Here is a 17,089-nt window from a genome sequence, read left to right on the forward strand (position 1 = left end):
AATTGTCATAATCGAGTAATTGTTATTTATCACTTAAAAACTATTATTACGTTTGTTTGACTACAACGAACAGATGACACTGATATCAAATCTAAGACAATGTCTGAAAATATGAGTATATTTTTTTTACTTTTGTTCGTGATATTTTACGTGGTTTTATTAGCTCATACATTTATAAACTCATTGAAGAATATTCTATCATTATATAGTTGTTTGTTAATTTTAACACTCATATTACTGAATATTTGTACATTATTCATTTCAAGTCTTAATAATGACACAAGAATTTACTGATGAAATCGTTCATGGGGTTCAGTGTTATTCACAATGTCCAGAAACCAAGTAAGCGAGATCATATTTTACATAACAGTGTATACCATACTTCGCTTTCAATCCATTGCTTTTTAACAACTATAACTTAGGAATCTCATGATCAAACTGTCAGGATCAGAGTACACTATAAAAGCTAGGTGAAAACGAGGTGAAAGGTCGTTCGTACCTGGTTTTGAAATGATCTTTTAGTAATTTTAAATCATAACATAATAAAAATGATCTCTTACACTTCATTTACCTACAGATGAATAAAATGTGTTAAACGTGTTACAAACTCATGGATTGACAACCTCTCACGAGAACTATACTGGTAAATAATGAGGAGACGGCCATTAAAGCTATGAGCAGATTAAAAGACTTGGTCTTCATATCGTCGTTTTTATCAATAATCCCTGGCTAACATGTAGTGCACAAATTTAAGACAGGTTTTGACAATACTTAAAGGTTAATTTTGTCTAACACCAAAGTTAGTTATTAGTTTTGTCAAACTTTATCAACTAGATTGAATATTTCATTTATTCCAAATACATCTAAATCAGTGTGGTGTATCCGGAGATACAGTCGCTTGATCATCATCATCATTATGATGACTTCACACAAAATGCTAATACTCTCTAATGCTCTAAGCTTGTTTCCGAAGCTTTTTTACAGGCCTCTACTCTTCTTAAATTATGTAACCAAAGTAATTTTAAGAAGTGGCACCAGCACGCTTTTCCAAAAGTGTGAAAGTCTGATAGTTTATCAGTGGTCAACTTCCTTCTCTGCAAAGGTAGCTTATAATAAAGAATAGAATGACGGTTACCCTGCAAGTCTTCAAATTCCAAAACCAAACTGAAGGTATGAGTTATAAATCGTTTTAGATAAACACAAATTCTATTTTTCGATTAATTGCACCTTTAAAATCAATATGTCGAGCTTCAGGATCCTTAATGTTAAAGAATTAGAAACCTGAATAAAATAAAACTAGAAAACGTTTTCATGCTCGATCCGTGAAGAAATTTTCCTTTAAATCATCGCAAATGACTGAATCCTCAATTCATATGCCTGAATAAAAAGCAATATTTTGTTATGGCACATAAAATGTAAACCGACAGAGAAAACATAAGATAACCAAGATGAATACGACCAAAAGCGCAATACTAAAAGCAAATTTTTCATAGTTAGATAATGACAAAGAGAATACACTTAATTAATTGTAATCATAGATTTTTGACATCTCTAAACCTCATAATGGTTAGCCTTTGCATCTATGAATTGGTCAAGTCAATATTCAATGGTTCACCGTTTGTGTGTTTTGTAAGCCAATTACCTACTAGAGCAGTTTCCCTGCTCCGAATATTTATAACTCTTGACTTAATCTCACTTGATGACTTTAGTCTGAGCGAGAAATACATATATATATACCATCAAATACTAATGATCTACCACTGTCTTACACTTCATTTCCAAAATAATAAAGTTAGAAGTAATTCATCTAAACAAAATGCTTGTAAATATATCTCTGAATTAGTTTCAAAGCCCACTTATATAGCGCAAAAATAAACCCATTTTGTATGTACTTCATTATGTATTACATTCCTTTTGTAACAATACATAATTACTTATTGTTTTAAATTCTTGCCCAATAAATATACACAATTAATAATCCAATAGATCATTTGCCGAGTTACAAATGCAAACGGAATCTTATAAAGTGTTTCATCGTGGTACACAATCGAAACGGTATAAAACTCAAGAAGTAATTGCTTTTTTTGATAGTGATTTTAATAATTTCCTTCAAACTTTCAGCTTCAAACAGACTTTTGTTATCAAGATGAAGCAGTGCACAATGATATACTTACTGACAGAGATAAGTTAACTGAAGAAACTAGAATATTATGTTTTCTTAAACGTACTGAGCCAATTATTACAAAAGAGATACAAAAGAATATTCACTCCAAAGTGTTTAGACGATCACAGTCAAGAAGACTGTTTTATAGAAATAATGCAGCAGTAAAAAACACACTCATCCTGAATGAAGCAAAAGAATCCAAAGTAGTGTGAACATAATAAATTACCGATAAAATATTTGTTAGTTATCTGTTACAGGATTATCTTGGAATTCTAATGGGACGCTACTAGCGATATCGTATCCTTTTTCCTTTATTTTAAACCTGACTTATTAACTGACAATTTGTTCCAAACCATAGGTTGAGCTTTCGACAAAGGAATAATCAATAGAAATTATGAGGAAGATTGAACCAAAAACATTTAGTTTTAATTATGAAAAATGTTAAATTAGGTGTCACTTAGTCAGTGGTTCGAACATTGGATCTGGTTGTTTACAATCAAAATGTATACTTGCTTTAAAACTTAATCAGTCGTTTATCATACGCATACTTTACTTCAACACTTTAACATAACGTATCACAGATATGGGTCATTGTGTCATACTGACTGGTGTACACATAATGGCATAGCAGCACTTTGGAATGTGTCAAATGAAATATCGGTACTGAATACCCCTAAGCAGAAATATGTAACAGATACTTGTCTAATGTGCATTAAATTTCACCCAATAGTTCCATCTTTGTTAGCTGGAGGAACATTTACAGGTTAGTCCAAATGCATATATATATATATATATATATATTCTATAATTATTAGGTAAATGGTACCTAGAAATATCATGTTGGCATTAAGAAGACACCTTTTTGCTCATCGGGAGGATTTACATGTTGGTGGATCGTAGAAATGGTGAAGTTTAATGGCAAAGTTTTACTGGTATGTTCATCGGCCTCATAAAAAAGTGCAGAAAACGTGAACTTTTGGAATGTCTTTACAAGTGGCCAAAAGCATCATAGTTATTGTTTGTTGGTTTAAAAAGTTGATAGGATTGATAGGCTTTCGAGCACTCATCAGCTGAATTAGGTCAGTTACACTTTAATTATTTTCTTAACTTGTCTTCAGATATAATCAAAGCAAAAACAATAAGTTATACAAGACATACTGAATTCATTCTACTAAAAGTCTGCGAGTAGCATAAAATTTCTAGGGCTAATACAGTTAAACGTAAAGGTTTGACGCACTTTAGTTAGTTGATTTGAGATGGGTATTCGAAAAGGAGCTAAATATCACAGTAATTGAAACAGGACATAAGAAGTCTCACTCAACGTAGTCAGAATTGGTGCTTATTTTAATATTTGAAACAAACGCATGCAGAGTTACGAAGAATAGATAATCGGTAGCTTTAAAAACCACTTCGTCTTTGTTTTTAAAGTCTTGTTAGTTTTGCTTTGTTCATATTTATCAAGGGAACTGAATGTCCAACTGTCTTGAAATAAGCGATTTTAAACTATCAGGTTAACTCACAGTCAAACCCGTGCAAATAAGCTTGTTCTGATGAAACTAGCTAATATTCTGTATTTCATCTATAAGAACCTAATCACTAATCGTAAAATAGAGTGATCAAGTAATTTCAAACTACACTCATATATAACCTTTAAAAATCAATTAATTAATATGTTTAGCAAAGACCAAAGAGTAATTTTTCACGGGTTCCACATAAAGCCTGGTTAATCCTCTCTGAAAGTGTAACTAGTTAGAAAAGATTTAAGTATCTTGCTTCCCTGTAGTTTAAAATCATATTCTGACTATGACCGATCCCCGAAATAAAATTTTCTAAGCCCATTTTAACAATGGGACTTTCCACTCAATTTTCTACAGATCTATTTGGTCTCATTTAATATAAATAGTGTTTCCTTCTTCACTTCAAAAGGATAAGAACAATCTGGAGAGTAACCAAAAGGCAGGCAATGAAATCAGTCCGAGGGCTCAAATTCAAACCTCATGAGGAACGCCTTAAATAACCAAATATTTATCCTTTAAGCCAAAACATCCCTGGATGTCCTCTGTTTCAACACAAACCTATGAGGAATACTTGGAAGTTAGAGGTAAACTAGATTGTAAGTATACCTTTCACTCTTTACGAGTAGTCAGGTGAAAGAATTCTGTACAGGTTGTTATGGTCCAAACAAATTCCCAGGGGTTGTTCACTTGAAAACGTAACGTATCCTTAACGACTAAACATAGAATCTTATACAAATCCATGAGTAACTTTTATTTCTGTTTGTTCCATAACCCATGATTCTTACCTGGAGACATTAGTGATCTGTCGCTACCAGACACGGCAGCTCCTTAAGTGAAGGCTTCTGTTCATTTCACAACTGTCTGAACCATTAAGTTTAATAATAGGCTTTCCTCTGTATAACTACGTTTAATGAATCACTAAGAAATAAGTAATACTGGATAACTAGATGATGTATCCCATAATTCCTCATTAAGAGATAAGCCTAACTATATATAAAAATCTGATAGCCACTTGCTTGTGCAGGACTCAGTGGCCGAGTGGATAACGCGATGGCGTTTGAAGCGAAAGGTACTGGGTTCGAGTCCCTTAGTGAACATCAACCCTGAGATGCAGGTACATCCAGGTGACGAGTCCCAAATAGGACGGCACGCGCGTCCTGGATTCCACTGCTACCCACTATCCATCTTTGCTTAAAAATGCATGTAATGCACATTTAAAAGGATGAATGACATCGAAGAACAAGAAGTGTCAAATCATTTTTAAATTCAGGACTATTGAAAAAATGTATGGTTCCTTTACTTAAGGACTGCAACTGTAGATCATAATTAAATCAATTATCCCAACTAGGAAATCTACATCTCCAAATACTACTCAATCCAACAGCCCATAACCTTATGAGCTGATGTTGTGTCTTAGTTTAGCTGTTCCTAGTCGTCCTCTACTTCATTCAAACTCCAATAACTAATACATTTCAGGTAGAAGGTGACGGGGATCTGTTTTACTCATCTTCATTCAACAAACTCCACAGCCAGATTAAACAATTTTGGATTAGCATCAGTATTCCATGGACAAATTCTGATACACTCGTTTGTTGTTACATACCCGAGGAATGTATTAAAGATACAATATAACTTGCACACCACCTATTATTTAAGTACATCGTCAAATTACTTCTTGTTCATTGAGTTGTTTATTTACTATTACTTAGGAGATTTAGTCGTCTGGAATCGTGCTAACGAAAATGATCATTTATTAGCCAGTATCGGAAGTATGCACAGTGGTCATAAGGATTGTATCAATCAAATCAGTTGGATATCAGATAGTCTAGAGTCTGACTTACAAAATTTGACTTCCGATAAAATCAGTCGGTATACAACAACTTATCAGTTATTAAGTTCAGGAAGTGATGGAAGAATTATTTGTTGGCGAATTGATCTGCGTCACTCAGGAAAAGTGAACTGTGTTAAGATGTAAGTGGTTAGTTTTGATTGAATATTTAGTTTTATTTATTTGCATTTTTGATCAGCTATTATGACGCGTAATTTTTGCAAAGGATATTTTTAACATCAGTTGAAGAACCATTGTAAGCCTGGTTCAAACTTTTCAATAGTGTTCACATGCGACTCTATACCATGGAAAATCTGAGACCTACTGATATCGCAGCTTGAAGACTACTAATCTGCAATCTTATGGTCATCATTTTATATTCAAGCGCATTGTGATAAAGCGTTACCGCTACCAAATGATAACATTATGTTATTGTCACACCATCTATTCAATTGACTTTGTAAGTCTCTGAGTCTTGATAGAAGGTTGTTAAATCCATCTCCAAGTTATTTACCAGTATGTACATGGTTATCATTACTATAAAACTAAACAATAACCTCATTTGCCACCTAAACAATTATACTGTATCAAATCGATTACACCTAAATATATATTGTTTACGGATAGCATATCAATCTACAGATATCTATTTTGTCTTAATGGTCACTAATGTATAGTTCATACGGAATATATAGTGTCTTTGATAATTAATATAAAATGTAATTAATAATTATTTACAACAAAAATTATTTATTATGTATTTCCTCGTTCCATAACTCAATAGGTCATGAAATGCTGAGGCAAGTGGTCATTTTCACTGTTTATTCGATATTCATTTATCAAGTTACTCGATTTAATAATAATAGTAATGATAATAATATGTTTACAATTTCATTTCTTTTTATAGTTTTCAAATAAGACATAAAGATCAGAGTCCTTTAGCAATATCCAACCATTTTAATTCATTAAAGAAATGTAGTCTCCTTCGGTCAGATCTATCCGAAACAATAAATAGTGACAGAGCAGTTAATATAACTTGTATTTCATTGGCTAAAAATGATTCAGAAAAATTTGTTGTTGGAACTGAAACAGGAGGACTATTAATATGTCAATTAAATTCTGTTAACTGGAATGAAACATATGGTAAGTATCATATTATTACACTTAACAACATTTACAGAATTTTTCATAGTTGAAGGCGTGAGCCAATTGAAGCTAGACCACCAGGGAAAACCTGGAATCACTGAACGGCCGTTTCGTCCTATTGTGGGACTCCTCAGCAGTGCGCATCCGCGATCTCGTCTCGCGAGATCCGAACCCAGGACCTACCAGTCTCGCGCCAGAGCACTTAACCGATAGACCGTAAACATCATCGGATGCCGGCTCAGTGGTCCACAATAGGACGAAACGGCCGTCCAGTGATTCCGTGTTTTCCCTGGTGGTCTAGCTTCAATTGACTCACGCCTTCAACTATGAAAATACTAAATCACCACAAAAAACGCCTTCTGATAATTTACAGAATTCATATACGATGTACTTTTGGACTTGGTGATTTTGTTTATTTCGTACATGTCTGAAGATGCTATTTAGTGTTCTGTTTAGAAAAAAATATTTTTCACACTGAGTAACATTAGACTACATAATGAAAAAAAGAGCGGTCCATATCTCGAATTATTTCCAAAGCTTCTTTATTGAATGTCTTTCACTGGATATATGAAGCATTTTTCGTTTTCAACTACCAAGTATTTTAGAGTGGTAACTTAAACTGATGTACCTGTGTACCAGATTCTTAGTTTTATGTGACTAACTGATTTTTGGTCAGAGGTTTTAATCAGTTGTTATCAAAATTGTCTTTGTCGAACGGTGCTCATTAAGGCTGTTCAGTTTTGTCATTTGAGTCAACTTTTTGACTGAGGTATATTTCTAGATATAATAATTTGCTCTGACAACATTCTAAGTTTTATGGAGGACTTGAGTAAATATACAAGAATGTTGAGGCCATATTTCTTTCTCTTTTACTATAAATGATAACTTTGGGATTGGTCTAAATCAACTTCTCGTCGAAAAACAAAGTTTTCTGGAGTTGACCACATGGTTATACTCTCATAAACGGAACAATTCAATCATTATATATGATATGGTAAGCTAAGGAACAAAATTTTCAAATAAGTGAAATAAGCTAATAATATATATTATTTGAATTCAACTTTCATTTTAGAAGAATCCTTGGAAGAACACCTACAGTCACCGGTTAAATTTTCACTAGCTCGTCAAGATGGTCCGATTTATTCAGTAGATTGGAGTAAATTCTATCCCAATCTTATTTTATCTTGTGGATTCAATCACTGTATTCAGGTATGAATAAAACAGATAACCAGTTGGAAAATATGGTTCATGTAGAAACTCTTGAAAACACCAAAATGTGAATACTAATTCAACATACAATACTATATTGTGCAAAATAGTATGGTAAAATTAGTGATATTTGCAACTCGAGACATTCATGATTATTCAAGTTAATCTGATAATTATTTAAAGTTTTTATTTAATTATTAGTATTTATGAGGGTGAAGCTTATCAGAAAATTATCAGAAAGTTATACTTTCTATGACATTACAACGATTTGCAGTGGATTTTTAGACCTTAATATTAAACAACCCAGCTTGAGGCTAACTTTCTGTTCTCAAAATTTAGCTTCAAGTACACTGTCCTTTAAGACTTTAATATCCATTATGCTTTCTTATTTATACTTAAACATTGATTGACATCAAAATCAGCAACATTGTACCTTTTTGAATTGTATGACTTTTTCTTATCTTATTTGGAAAGTGAATAGAATTCAATCGTCATGTATCTTTTACACGATAAGTACAAGGAGGTAGTATACCTTACACTTCATTTTTTATCATTTTATTCAATTAAAACGTCTAGTTTTTTTGTCACTATTCTTTGATTCCATTTTATTTGTTACAGATAAATAAAGCTAACAAGCTAATTCGTATGAAACCTGCTTCCGAATTAAACAAACGTTAATTTGTTTGTTAGATGGTTTCAGGTAATCAAGAAAAAAGTGGGAACAAAAGTCCCATGCTAATAGCCACCTATCATTAAGACGTACCTGGAATCTTGAAGGAACTCATACTTTCTGTGGTATTCGAACCTGTATCGTCCAGCTTCACAGGCTGAGACCACTGAGTTAATCAGGCTTTGACTGACCTCCCATAGAAATGATATATTTACCAGGGATCAATCACGTAGAAAAGACTGGATTCTATTGATCAGTCAATCAAAAATTCGGTTATAACTGAACCAAACTGGTTGATTTTGAAATAAATTAAGTTCCATTGCAAAAGTTACTGCTTGACTGATGTGTTTGAAATCAGAATAAAAAAATGAATCCTACTTGTTTGATCCTGATAAGTAAGCTTTAAGTAACATGTAACTAAAATTTGAAGGATAAATCAGTCATCCCATTATTTCAGTCAAAATGTGACTTAAGATATGGTTAAAGCATATACTCACGTAATAATATTAGTGTTCCAGTTCTTAATATTCTTTTTAATATATGAAAAATAATATATCATTTTGGAAAATGAAATCTTCCTATTTATAATTCTTTAAACAGCTGTTTAGATTGATTTATTTGAAATTAAAAGAAAGCAAGTCGTTGTTGCTAAGGAATTTCAAAATAATGGATTCTTTCATTCTATATATGTTTAATTTTAGCTTTACAATGTATTACAAAAATCTCCATTGTTAAGTATAGATCCAAACAATGCTTCAGTACGTGTTGTTGAGTTTTCTTCGTATTTACCAAATATTTTTATCTGCATAAATGAATACAATCATATACTTATTTATGATTTAACTGGTGATGAGGAAATTAATCCAATATACAAACGTTCTAATGAAGAAAAACTGTATAGTTTTCAACCTGAACTACTGTATACATTGACATCTCAAGTAGACGATGATATTCAAAGTACAATCGTATCTGCAAAACTGAATGAAAAAGAGTAAGTCAAATTTTCAATGTTTTTTTTAACAAACATTTTCACTTTTTTTCAAATTTCATTTTAGTTCTAAACTTGTTGCTACTGGAAATACAGATGGAATTGCTTATGTATGGGATTTTGGTAATCTAATCAATGAATTACCATTAAAAGTAATAAATACTTGATAATTATACACATTTCCCAGTTTTATAATGAAGTGATTTATTCACCTATTCAGAGTTTTAATTTACAGCTTGTGAACTGGTTTAGTCCATCCCTTTATACATTGTATACTTTTTAGAAATGGACTATCCGTTTTATAATGAATTTTTAGCTGATTAATTAATGTAGCTCAGTTTAGAAGTATATATTAAGGCACTAGTATCTAAGCTAAACCTTTTACATGACACTCGTCAATACTTTTAGGCTGTCGGACCCGAAGTTGAAGTAACGTCCTCCACCAAGCAGATCACTTTTCACGTTCGTTAGGTCAGCAGTGCTATTAGTGAGATTGGAATTCATGCTAGACAGTAAACTTCAAATAGGTTCATCGCACGCCTCAATCCTGTTTTAATTTTCAGAGGAGCTACTATCAATAAGGTACAGTTGGTTCATGTTAATTACTTTTGTTGTAAAACTTTTATTTGACGGTGGGCTCGACTCTTTTTCTGAAACAGTTAAGAATTTAGACTTTCTTACATATCCCTAATTAACACTGTCAATTTATCTTCAAACAGTGTTTATATTTCCAATAATAAGATAACATGATTAGTTTTTCAGTGATAAACCGAATTAATGTTGTGTTCCTTAATTTGATTATCAGATTAATCTATCAGTCAGAGCGTTACGTAGAAAGCAATTCTAGCCAGTCGTCTACTTAATAATTTTGATAAAACTTCTGTTTGAACTGCATATTCACACCCACCAACCCCGGTTGATGAGATATTTTTCACAACTCCCTATGCTTTCCTTAGGCCTGTTATGCAATAATATTTGTAGTTTCAGAGACGACATCATTGTCTGCTATTATTTGATAGTGATCAATATTCGAATCACAACGACATACTGGTTTTCTCAAGAGCAAACAAATGAGAATGCGATAAACCACATTCATTTATATTTTAATGATATTACGCTTATAGGTACCATCGGTATCTACGATTTCTATTAAACAGTGAGCTACTTTCTTCTAATCTCGTGTTGAGAATAAGTGGCTTTTTAGTTGACTGTCTGCAACAACCAATGTCTGTATTTCACCTCTGAGCTAGGCGTTTTGTACAATAAATGTCTCAAGACTGCCTGTTACACGAAATTGAGGATGATAATCAAAGACACCTGTAAGTTTTGATTATTTAAGCATATAACAGCGCATACTACAAACATTTTGTGTGATTCTAACTTTCCTATAAGTTTCATACGCAGAGTTGATTACGACATATATTGCAAGTCTAGACAAAAAAAGATTGATTATGATTCAATAACCGTTTTGTCAGGGTATATAGCCCCTACAATATCCAAACATCAATTAAGGGTTCACATTTACGTCCAATAGCTTACCTAAACTATTAAATATCGGATATTTTGAGTAACCTGCATTAGTAATGATGAGAATGTTATCGGTTAGTAAGGATTCATTTCATTCGGTATACATATTTTATGTAAAAATCATTCTCTTTAAGATAGCTATCAAGGGTAGTGAAGTAACAGAGTTTCATCCCCAGAAACCATTAGCCGTCTAATAAACTCTTCTTTTGTTATAGATCTAACATATTCAAACCTTTTTGGGAGATTATAAGCCTGTCTATTTGACGTAGACATATAAAACGAATTGTTAAAAATTGTAAATGGGTACGTAAACCAAAGAAAACTAGTTTCTGTTTGTACAAAAGTAGACTCATAATTGACCATTCGAGGCGTTTTTGACTAGCCGGGAAAGTAGGGATATGTGACAGAAGAAGGGAGTAGACTGAAACAATTCCACGCACTTGACATTTAAATTTCTGTAGAGTGTACATTAGCCATGAATTTTATCAATGAGAATTTCTGTTTACTAATTTTCAATACCACTCGATTCAGTTAAAGCGATTCATAATATCATACCCTGACTGATTTTCTTTTAAACGAATTCTAAAAGATATTTAACATGATTTAAAGTATTTAACCAATTTTTTGTAGAAATTAGTTAAAAGAAAGATGTCATCAGCTGAAGGTCTTTGAAAGCCAATTAACACTGAACGGCTGTTTGTAAAACCTTATAACTGGGATGAGAATATTATGGTGATCCGCCCACCATAAATATACCAAAATGAACAGTCGATCCCAGTCTTAAACACCAAATCACTTCATACGTGTTCAACAAGTTGGCCAGTTTAGGGGATCAGTAACAATAGACAACCATCGGCAACAAAAAAAGACTAAGCCTATGACTAGAAAGAGATCGTTCATCTTACTACACCCTATTTGAATGAGTTGAATATCAAAACTTGAAGTAGACAGTTAGCGCAACCTAACGAATTGGAAATGAAACGAAAATAGTACTAAAGAGAGCCTGTTAATTAATGAGCTTGTTAGGATTCTGAAGACTGTGTGTTTGTAAGTGGAGATTATAGAATGGATTACGGTCTAAATCTATTACCTTCGTCTAAATATTCAAGACATTTAAGCCAAACATACAAAATGAACACCAGTTTGGATTTACAGTATAGTGGTAAATGTTGACTCCGCCTGTAGCTCTTCTAGAGTTACTGCCGGTCCCAAGCCCAGGTAAAGGAGGAGGGTTGGGCATGGGGTTAGCGACCCCATCCCGTAGAAAAGCTAACTCGCTAAAAAAACGCTAACCAGAAAAAATAATTCAGACCATTTAAACTCTGCCCTGGGAGTTGAAGGAATAATTATGACGTCTCATGATGAAAGCCGAAATTCTTCGGAAGTCACGAGACCGATGCACCTTCTAACAACCAGAGCAACACTCTTTATAGGTACATGGGACGTCCGGACAATGTGGAAGACCAGTCAAATAGCAATGAAAATGAGAAGATACAACTTGGCAGTACTCGGAATCAGCGAAACCCATTGGACACAAACTGGACAACAAAGGCTAGGTACAGGAGAGATGCTGCTGTACTCCGGTAACGAAGGGGAAAATGCTTCACATACTCAGGGAGTTGCTCTAATGCTGTCCAAAGAAGCACGAAATGCACTTGTAGGATGGGAATCTCATGGACCCAGGATAATCAAAGCATCATTCAGAACAAAGAAGGAGGGGATCAAAATGAACGTTATCCAATGTTATGCACCCAACAATGATAGCAACGACGATGAGAAAGATCAGTTCTATGAAAGGCTGCAATCAATTATAGAGAAGTGCTCACGAAAGGACCTCACCATCCTGATGAGAGATCTAAATGCTAAAGTAGGAGTGGACAACACAGGATATGAAGATGTAATTGGACGACATGGACTAGCAGAGAGAAATGAAAATGTGGAGAGACTTGCAAATCTATGTGCATTCAACAAATTGGTTATAGGTAGCACAATATTCCCACACAAGCGCATACACAAAGCTACATGGATCTCGCCGGACTACACCACAGAAAACCAGATAGATCACATCTGTATCAACAAAAAATTCCGAAGGACAATGGAAGATCTGAGAACCCGGAGAGGAGCTGACATAACTTCAGATCACCACCTGGTTGTGGCCAAGATGAGACTGAAGCTAAAGAAACACTGAACAACTGGGGGAACGGCATTACAAAGGTTCAATACAACCTTTCTTCGAGATGCTAAAAAACCCAATCAATTCAAGATAACTTTCAACAACAGGTTCCAAGATCTATAGGATCTACTGAATGAACAAGAAACTACTTTGGAGGACAACTGGAAAGGGATCAAAGAAGCAATAACTTCAACGTGTCAGGAGGTTCTTGGTCCTAAGAAGCATCATCATAAGGAATGGATCTCTATGGGAACCCTCAACAAGATTCAAGAAAGGATGAACAAGAAACTAGCAATTAACAACAGTCGAACACATGCAGAGAAAGTCAAAGCACAAGCAGACTACACAGAAGCAAACAAGGAAGTGAAGAAAAGCATCACAGCCGACAAACGAAAATACATGGGAGAATTAGCAACGACGTAGGAAAAAGCTGCCAGAGAAGGGAATATGAGACAACTATATGATACAACGAAGAAACTAGCAGGTTAATATAGTAAACCAGAGAGACCAGTCAAGGACAAAGAAGGAAAGACAATCACGGTGATTCGAGAACAGAGGAAAAGATGGGCAGAATACTTCGAGGAACTGCTGAATAGACCAGCTCCATTGAATCCACCGGACATCGAAGCAGTACACACTGACCTTCCTATAGATATCACTCCGCCAACGATCGAAGAAGTCAAGATGGCCATCAGACAAATACAAAAGTGGGAAGGCGGCAGGACCTGACAATATACCAGCTGAAGCACTGAAGCCAGACATTGAAGTAACTGCAAACATGCTTCAGCTTCTATTCAAGAAGATTTGGGAAGAGGAACAAGTGCCAACGGAATGGAAACAAGGATATCTCATCAAGATACCAAAGAAAGGAGATCAAAGCAAATGTGAGAATTGCAGAGGCATCAGTTTGTTATCAGTACTAGGAAAAGTTTTCAACAGAGTGCTGCTGAATCGGATGAAAGACGCAGTAGTCGCCCGACTTCGAGATCAACAGGCAGGATTCCGCAAGGATCGGTCGTGCACAGACCAGATTGCGACACTACGGATCATCGTTGAACAATCAGTTGAGTGAAACTCATCACTATACGTCAACTTCATTGACTATGGAAAGGCGTTTGACAGTGTGGACAGGAGAACATTATGGAAACTTCTTCGACACTATGGGGTTCCTGAAAAAATTGTCAACATTATCCAAAACTCATACGATGGACTACAGTGCAAAGTGGTGCATGGAGGACAGCTGACAGATGCATTTCCAGTAAGGACCGGAGTCAGACAAGGCAGTCTACTCTCCCCATTCCTCTTCCTTCTGGTGATTAACTGGATTATGAAGACTTCGACATCTGAGGGGTAATACGGAATACAATGGACTTCTTAGAATCAATTAGATGATTTGGACTTCGCAGATGACCTAGCCCTCCTCTCTCATACACATGAACAAATGCGGGTCAATACAACTGTTGTAGATGCAGCCTCTGCATCGATAGGCCTCCACATTCACACAGGAAAAAGCAAGATTCTCAAATGCAACACGGAGAACACCAACCCAATCACATTTGATGGCGAAACTCTGAAAGAGGTGGAAACTTCCATGTACCGTGGAAGCATCGTTGATAAACAAGGAGGATCGGATGCAGATGTAAAGGCGGGGACTGGCAAAACAAGGACCACAGTTCTACAACTGAAGAACATATGGAACTCGAAACAACTCTCAATTAATCTTAAAATGAGAATCTTCAATACGAACGTCAAGACAGTCCTACTGTATGGAGCTGAAACGTGGAGAACTACAACGACCATCGTCAGAAAGGTACGAGTATTTATAAATAGTTGTCTACGCAAAATACTCAACATCCATTGGCCGTATACTATCAGCAACAACGTTTTATGGGAGAGGACAAACCAGCTTCGAGCTGAAGAGGAAATTAGGAGAAGACGTTGGAAGTGGATCGGACATACATTAAGGAAATCACCAATGTGCATTACAAGGCAATCCCTAACTTGAAATCTGGAAGGGAAGCGGTAAAGAGGAATGCCAAAGAACACATTACTTTGGGAAATAGAAGCAGATATGAAAAGGATGAATGTTAACTGGAAAGAACTGGAAAAGAAGGCTGGGGACAGAGTTGGATGGAGAATGCTGGTGAGCAGCCTATGCTCCTCCACGAGGGATAACAGGCGTAAGGTAAATGTTAAACAGTTTTTAAAGTCTTTGATGCTGATGTTGACCTTGTGGGGATAGTGTAACGTCATGTGCTATGTTAAACCCACATAGTTTATTCTAGATTCCGGACAAGCCAGTCCATTCATTCTTCTTAAACCACATTCGAACCTTGTCACTCTACGGCTTATTTATCCTGACTGCTTTTAGATTGGCGTATGTGTGTGCACATCTTATCCTACTCATCACATATCTGTAGCTTATTTTTATCTGGCCATAAATATTGATTAACGCTTGATTAAGTTGAGTTATCTCACTTGCCTTCTTCAATCTGCTTCGCTTCCTCCTCTTTGTTTCGTTTACCTGATTGCCTGTTCAAATCACTGAGTACATGAAATATACATATTCAAAATCCATTCTCGTATTAAACTTATTCTGTTATTCACTAACGCCAGTTAAATCAATAATTATACACTAGGATAGATAACATATTTCAATAACAATCATTCAGACGATCTAACTAGAGTCAGGTAAGAAGGGCCACTAAAACCTCATCGGTCCTACTAGACGTGACCCTAGCTGAAGGCGCCCAGTCAATCATCCACATCAGACCATGTTTAAGTGTCTCATACTACGTGTCTCTTACGACAGCTAATCAGATAAGATTACAAGTACCCCAACACTTCAACCTCTATCGAAGTATTTCTTCCGACAATTTCATTCTTCATATCTGGTTTAACTGGTTTTCGAGTACGTGTACAAGAGTTTCCGGATAACAGGGCAGTTAAGAATTGCATATCCATGACACGTTCAAAAGCCGTTTTCTTTTCAAACAAGTGATAAGAGAGAGGAATGTGTTTCGAATCACGAACTATTTCGTCGAGATTACGAATAATTTGATCGACTTGACAGACTTCAACACCTTTGAGATCACTCACTATAGTACTCATTACTTCTTGAAGAACAGCTTCAGAACAACCTAAAACAAATTGAGGGTGGCCCTATTTGGATAAACCAGTGGGATAATCAATCAGAGTCAAAAGTCATAAATAATGACCTGAGGGAATTTGAAAATAGGCACTTATTAGATAAACTTCAGAGAATTAGATTGAGAATATCTTCTGCGTTGACCGTGATGCATGTCCCTTTCAACAAATAAGAGTTGAGTGTTAATCTGTAATCACGGATTGGACCAGTCTAATGCAGTAATGCACGCAGCATGTGATTCCATGTTTTTTTGTCTAGTTGTCTTACGGGAGATGCAACCAAGCGTTTATCTCTTGAAAATTGACATGAGTTGACTGCTTTTCGTACTGTTAAAACAGCTTATGATACAGTTTTGATGTTTAAGCTTATTACTTGGGTTATGATTATTTCTATCAGTATTAGCTGGTAGAAAGCCTCCCATAGGTAATTTGCAAAAGGTATGTGTGTAACCAAATTTAAATCTCATTGCTATTAGGTAAGCTAATGCAACCAGACGTCATTTTCCAGTTTCCAGTGTACTTTTCACTAGAGTTTGGGGGATCGGATATTCATTGGAAATTAAAACTTGTTTATCATTACATTTATCATGGGTTTCAAACTTTTATAGACGTGAGACATGCCTGGCCGTTAAAGTCTAATTCTGTGCACTCGGATTTTCACTGTACCTACCAGTAATATTGTCACTCCGAGAGCTAGGAGATAAATTGTCCTACACCAGA

At 35.0% G+C, this 17,089-nt stretch overlaps 1 protein-coding gene across 1 annotated transcript; it reads left to right on the plus strand.

The window, feature by feature from the left end:
* Window positions 1–274: 274 nt before the first annotated feature.
* Window positions 275–9,689, plus strand: Smp_043040 (hypothetical protein; the record flags this gene model as incomplete). The annotated part of the gene is made up of 7 exons (XM_018796868.1): window positions 275–342; window positions 2,746–2,927; window positions 5,391–5,652; window positions 6,417–6,652; window positions 7,728–7,864; window positions 9,236–9,525; window positions 9,590–9,689. 7 exons carry the CDS (start codon window positions 275–277, stop codon window positions 9,687–9,689), a joined length of 1,275 nt encoding a protein of 424 aa, XP_018651966.1.
* Between the last annotated feature and the right edge of the window lie 7,400 nt (window positions 9,690–17,089).

The sequence above is a fragment of the Schistosoma mansoni genome, chromosome 4 (genome assembly GCF_000237925.1).
Source record: "Schistosoma mansoni strain Puerto Rico chromosome 4, complete genome".
Lineage (NCBI taxonomy): Eukaryota > Metazoa > Platyhelminthes > Trematoda > Strigeidida > Schistosomatidae > Schistosoma > Schistosoma mansoni.